The 6,000-nt window shown below is 39.5% G+C and overlaps 1 protein-coding gene across 1 annotated transcript in view; it reads left to right on the top strand.

Moving 5' to 3' along the window:
- The first annotated feature begins 655 nt into the window (after positions 1-655).
- LOC126418655 (uncharacterized transmembrane protein DDB_G0289901-like) overlaps positions 656-6,000 on the top strand; it is a 69,464-nt gene continuing 64,119 nt past the window's right edge. The window contains exons 1-3 of the mRNA XM_050085533.1: positions 656-701; positions 3,368-3,387; positions 4,634-4,715. Coding sequence (XP_049941490.1) covers positions 656-701; positions 3,368-3,387; positions 4,634-4,715 — 148 coding nt within the window. The remainder of the gene's footprint in view (positions 702-3,367; positions 3,388-4,633; positions 4,716-6,000) is intronic.

Below are 6,000 nucleotides of genomic sequence, written 5' to 3'. Positions count from 1 at the left end.
TTCCTCTTCTTTCCACGTGGAGATGTCTTCGTCCACTCTGATTCAACGATGAACTGTAGAAATTAGTACTGAGATATCGTAAGTTATGTTATCAGCTTCATTGAGTGATGATGTTTTCATCTCTGAGTTAAATGTCTTGTCCATGATAGTGTCAGCAGAAATCTTCTACATGTTTGCATTCAAACCTCAGGATTTACGTAACATTACATGACTGCACACATCGGCACGGAAAGGAAACCAGGTATTAGGCTGTGAATACATAATATTCACTAAACATAACGTGCACTTGGCACGAAATATTTCTTATCAGTTACGTGTCGTTTCCTGAAAACAAAGTCTCCAAGTACAGTAATTAAAGGTTACTCAATGACGCACGGGCATAAATGTCATAAATGTGCATACACATTTCAAGAGCATCTGCACTTTTTCTTTCGCGACTCCACAATTATCATTTCCTTAAAAGATGCGATCCTTCAAAGGCAGTATTGTCAGAGCGTCCGTATCGGAGACCTTGAAAATCGACAGCTCCCTAACGAAACTACTAGTTGCAAACAACTTACGTAAGGTGGAAAGTTTAGCAACATGGCTGTCGCACGTGAACCTCTGTGCCTCTATATAAACGGATGCCCAGCCAACAGTCATCATCAGTGGCATCATGGCGGTGAAGGCTCTAGTCTCGTTAGCCATCGTCGCCTGTTGTGGTAAGTCATTTCTCCAAAAAGCTTGCGTTTTCGGTGAGAGGGAAGTGTGTACAGTGTTTTTCTTGTTGCACTGTTCTTACTAAATCCTTTCACTAAACCAACAAATCCACTGTATATAATTTCAACTGTTCACGTAGATCTGCTCTTAGAATTGCGTGAGTTTGGCTGGGAAGGCTACGTGGTTAACTACATACAGGTTCTCATAAGGCAATTCGATAGTAGCAATATTTCTGCACGATTATTTTTACTTCTTGGACGCAATCATTTAGGGATTTCACCAATTGTTATTCAAAGGGAATGTTTACATACTTTTCGATCTGTGAGAAAATTGTCGTCTAGTATCTGTTGCATATCGAGAAGTTAACTAGCTTTCTCTTTTATCTCACATTATTTCAGTGAAACGTTTTCAAGCACAAATTTCTCATTTGTTCTGTACAGCATTTCTACTGAAGCGTGCCGACATTGTGGCCATTTGTAGGTGATTTAAAATGGGTTTTAACATATAAAAAAATGGTATGTTACAGTGACTGTCTTCCTCCAACAATATTCTTTATAGTTTGATTCTGTTCACCGTTGAGTTCTTCATATTGCAATTGTTGCCGAGAAGGAGACGCTCTGATTCGCTAGCGGACTGCATGTGGAAAGAAACAATTTATGAAAATATGTATAGTGTTTTAAATAATTAAAATTGTACGTATATGAGTTCAGGCTGAATCTGTGTATTTTGGATTTCGAAAGGTTTTCGATACATTTTCGCAACGCCCCTCCAAAGGAGAAAAACGTAATTTTATTAGACAACTCCTGGTTAACAGAACGCAGAATGTTGTTATTAATTGAAAAACACTGTCACAACCAACATTAGTCTCTGGTGTATCTCAAGGATGTGTTGGATGACTTAAACTGTTCCGAGTAGTTATAAGCGACTTAACAGACAATATTTTCAGCTTTCTGAGGCTTCTGCAAGACGACTCAGCGGTAACAAGGGATGTTACTTTTTCACAAAATTGCTATGATGCGCACGAAGAAGAGAATGAATACTTAGCACATAGAAGCTTTTTCTAAACCCAAAAAAGTGATGTAATGCGAATGAATAGACGAATGGACCTGATATAGTTTGACTAAATACTCAGCAGCTATTCACAGTAGTTAAGCAACTGGGAATATGTGTATGTTGGCATTCGAGCTGGAACTATCACAAATTTCTATCCGTGGGAGAGGCTGTCAGCACAAATTTCTAGCCGTTGGAGAGGCTAGAGGCTAGAGGCAAGTGTTAATTCACCCACGCTGGAAGTGGATTAAATAGCCTTCATTAAATCAGTTCTCGAGTATTATTCGTCAGTCTGGATTAGCGTAATGATCGTAATGGAAAAATTAGAGAAGTTCGGAGTAACGTGGAGGTATACCGACAGTAATGCTTCCCATACTTCATCCGAGAGTGTAATAGTAGGTTTAACTCATACTGGAGCATCATGTACGCGCTACCACACGCAACACGTCGGTTTGAGAAGCTCTGGTGGTGAAGTACCTGCACTTTAAGTTAGCACCGCGCTGAGGCTCCATGGACAGGAGACTACCTATAAGTCGCCAAACACAGATCTTAATAGGGAATAACTGAGTTCTGTTGAGTTGCAAGCACACCTCCCACCTTAATTGTAGGACGTATTACTAGGCATGAAGTTGAAAAATCACTCACAGCAAACGTACTTTCGTTGTCTTGAATACCTCGTACTGCAGTAATTGGAATTCCTATACGTTTTTATGAAACGGTATCATACGCTATTGTTTATCAAGAGCTACTAAAGAATCTCCTTATAAGTGATTCCATTACTCAAACGTCGAGGAAACTGTGGTATATTGTGAATTTGAATAACAGCAGTTCAAAAGGAAAAGCCTCTTGCATGTTGCACATTGTGGCTCTGAGCACTATGGGACTAAACATCTATGGTCATCAGTCCCCTAGAACTTAGAACTACTTAAACCTAACTAACCTAAGGACATCACACAACACCCAGCCATCACGAGGCAGAGAAAATCTCTGACCCCGCCGGGAATCGAACCCGGGAACTCGGGCGTGGGAAGCGAGAACGTTACCACACGACCACCAGTTGCGGGCGTTGCACATTGTGTTTTTTACATTATTTACCTTGTGCCCCCAGACGCGTTTCTAGATATTTACAAAGCATCTTCGGTGGGTGGTAGACCAGTGTCTGATTCATTATTTTGAAGCTAAATAGCTTTCTGTCTGGTGACAAACTGGTTGAAAGTTTGCACTTTTCTTTTTTGTCACATTTGCTGAAGATGCCTTGTAACTAAGGTGAAACGCGTCTGACTGCATGAGGTAAATGAAAAAACTTTGTGTGAAGCATGCAAAAGGCGTTTCTCTTTCGACCTGCTGTAATTTATGTATAGCTGCTGCGAAAATGCCAGCATAAGCAAATTGTTATATTAGATTTGTTTCTTATAGTTTCACTCTGTGTTACTCATCTTTGACAAGAAGCAAATATTCACGTTTCTGAACTAAATACTAGGCTCTCCATCACTCACCTAAACAAGTAAAGTAACTGATGTTTCATTTCCTAGATATAACTCAATGCTGTACACTGTAACCGCTTCTTGACATTGTTAAATAACTTTTTATCTTACATGTACATTCTTCTGTGTTTCAGGATTCGTCCACGCCCAGCAGGTAAGGGTCTGGTTATGCGGTTATGCAATACTAGACGTCATTTTACCTCGTTACGCTAGACTGTAGCACCAAACATCCGGTAGGAGGGTGATGCCTGAACTGTGGCCGTCGCCCAAAGAGCTTCACTGGAACTGAGAGGTACTGCTTCTTGCTCCGGCTATTTTGCAGGAGATATGTAACCATGGACACATTTGCTTTGCCATCAAGAGACTCAGGTACGAGGTAACACGCGCTATCAGTCTACAACAAGGTAGTGTTTTATGGTCCTTGAGAACTCGTGTGCGATGGTCGCTGCCGTGTAGATAAAGACCCTAAGAGCATACGAGTAAAGTGACACCATGTTTCGTAGTTTGCAGATATTTTTATTATTCAATTTCCAGCCCACGTCTCGAGGCACTGGCGTAATATAGCAAAACGGCAGTTTTCTTTTGTTTTTCTGTTTCTTTCTTCTAAGTAAGCAGTCTTGCGATTGGTTTCACATTGTCTTCCAACTTATTCTCGATATCGCTTTCAAATGCACATACGTCTTACAAACAGCATCGCTGATAATTTGTTTTGCATATTATAGACATCTAATGATAATTTTCTTTGCCCTCTAGCTTTTCTTCCGGGTAATTTAATAGTTACCCTACTAAACTGTCCTTTCTTCTCATTAGAGTGCTCCTTAAGGCCTTCTATTGATTTCCTCATATAATAGATGCAGTGTCACGATACCATAAATCAATTTTTGTTTGCCCCGATTTGCATTGTGCACCAATCTCATGTGCTGGTCTTCAGTGTCGAGAAGGTAATATTTGAAGTCGGTGGACACTAATCTTTAACTACCAATTTCCGTCTTTACGCACGGTATCAAAATTCATAGATAAACATTAGATGCTTGTTCCTCACATCAGATCAAATAAAAAATATTATGCCAACTAATCTGCAAAACTTATTCATTATTTCATGCTATACTAGAGGAAAGAGGTAACCTGCTAATGAACAATATTAGACCTTCTGCCGAAAATAGGGATATCATTGAAATAACACGAATCTACGTGCCAGAACGCACCGTTTATTCTGCATTAGGAATTCAGATAAATACTACGTCAGCCTAAAAAACTATTTTTGTGTGAGTCCCATTTACATCGTACAAGATTACCACACTATAGACCTCTCATACCCAGGCCAGTTAGCCGCATCAGATAATAGATTTTTAAAATTTGAAAACACGCTTCATATATCTGTGCACAATTCTTTTGTCCAGGCGAGCGACGACTGCGCCAGCATGTGCAGGAGCATCGCACCTCCTGGGTTCCTGATTCCATCGCAGCCTCAGTCAATTTTTGGTAAGATATTCTGCCTATGTTCCATACATAAGGTATTTTAGTTAAGAAATTCACTATAATTTTATTTCTTGGCACTATTATGCTGTACAGAGAAAGAGCTTCACAAATTGAGCAAGTCAGTATCGCGATGGTCCATACCTTGTCAACTGCCACACACGGTAAGGTGGCTTGTGGAGCATACGAGGTGTGCTCAGAAAGCACGTTCCGTTTGATAAGAAACACATAAAATAGCACGGATACAGAAAAACTGTTTGAGGGAAAAGATTATAAAAACTTGACCTTACTTTCTACAAATCTCCCACCAATTTGTAGGCACTAGTCATAGCGTTCCACAATGTTTTGTAGGACTTCGTCATAAAACGTTGCCGCCAGCACTGTAAACAACGATTGACTTTAGTCTTTACTGGTAACGCAGTGTGCCTCCATCCCATCAATAACGGTCAGTACCGTGCCCACAGAACCATCACCATCTCTGCTGTAATGTGCCAAAAAGCCAAGTGCACTTCCCATACGCTAATTTTTGTGTTGCTGTGTGATAGATTTAGGCAGCCAAAGAAAACATAATTCCAGAAATTTTTTTCATAATAATTTTGTAAAGAAGTGGTTTTGAAATTTGTGGGAAGTTCTTAGAAAGATCTGTGGCTATAAACTTAAGGTTTTATTTTACGTGGCCCAATTCTTCGTTAATTAAACATTGACTCCCACTTGGTTCGTCGTAGTTAACTTGGTCACGTCCTTCACTGGACTGTCGGACCATCTTCTTACCGTTGAATCACTCATTGTGTTATCTCTGTAGACCTTGCAAATCTGTTTATGAATGTCGACACATTCAGAAAACGAATTACTGATATAACCTCAGGTGTTACAAGTATTTTGCAGCATTAACAACAACACGCAGAGAACTCAAAATAGTGCCATTTCCTTCTCTGTGATTCGAACCAATTACAGAGCAAGCTCCGAATAGCGATTCTAGTGCAGCCGCGGAATGAAATACAAACGGAACTTACTTTCCGGACATACCTCGCACATTCAAATGTAGGTGTAGATAGTAAGATATTCAGGAATATAATATTGTTGTATGTTCCCAAAGTTTAAAAAACATAACTAAATTAAGAGATATATCATATCTGTCTTGCTATATATGAGGTTTGGTAGTGAAACTTTCATCGACGTTAACATTTATCAATTAATACAGTCATTGTTTGGCATTAAACACTTGAGCTGTAAGATAAAAGGATGATTTTTGTTATTTGACCGAAATAGAGAAGATCAAAAATATCGAACA

Source organism: Schistocerca serialis, chromosome 9, assembly GCF_023864345.2.
Source record: "Schistocerca serialis cubense isolate TAMUIC-IGC-003099 chromosome 9, iqSchSeri2.2, whole genome shotgun sequence".
Classification (NCBI taxonomy): domain Eukaryota; kingdom Metazoa; phylum Arthropoda; class Insecta; order Orthoptera; family Acrididae; genus Schistocerca; species Schistocerca serialis.
This window is presented reverse-complemented; position numbering and strand designations above follow the sequence as displayed.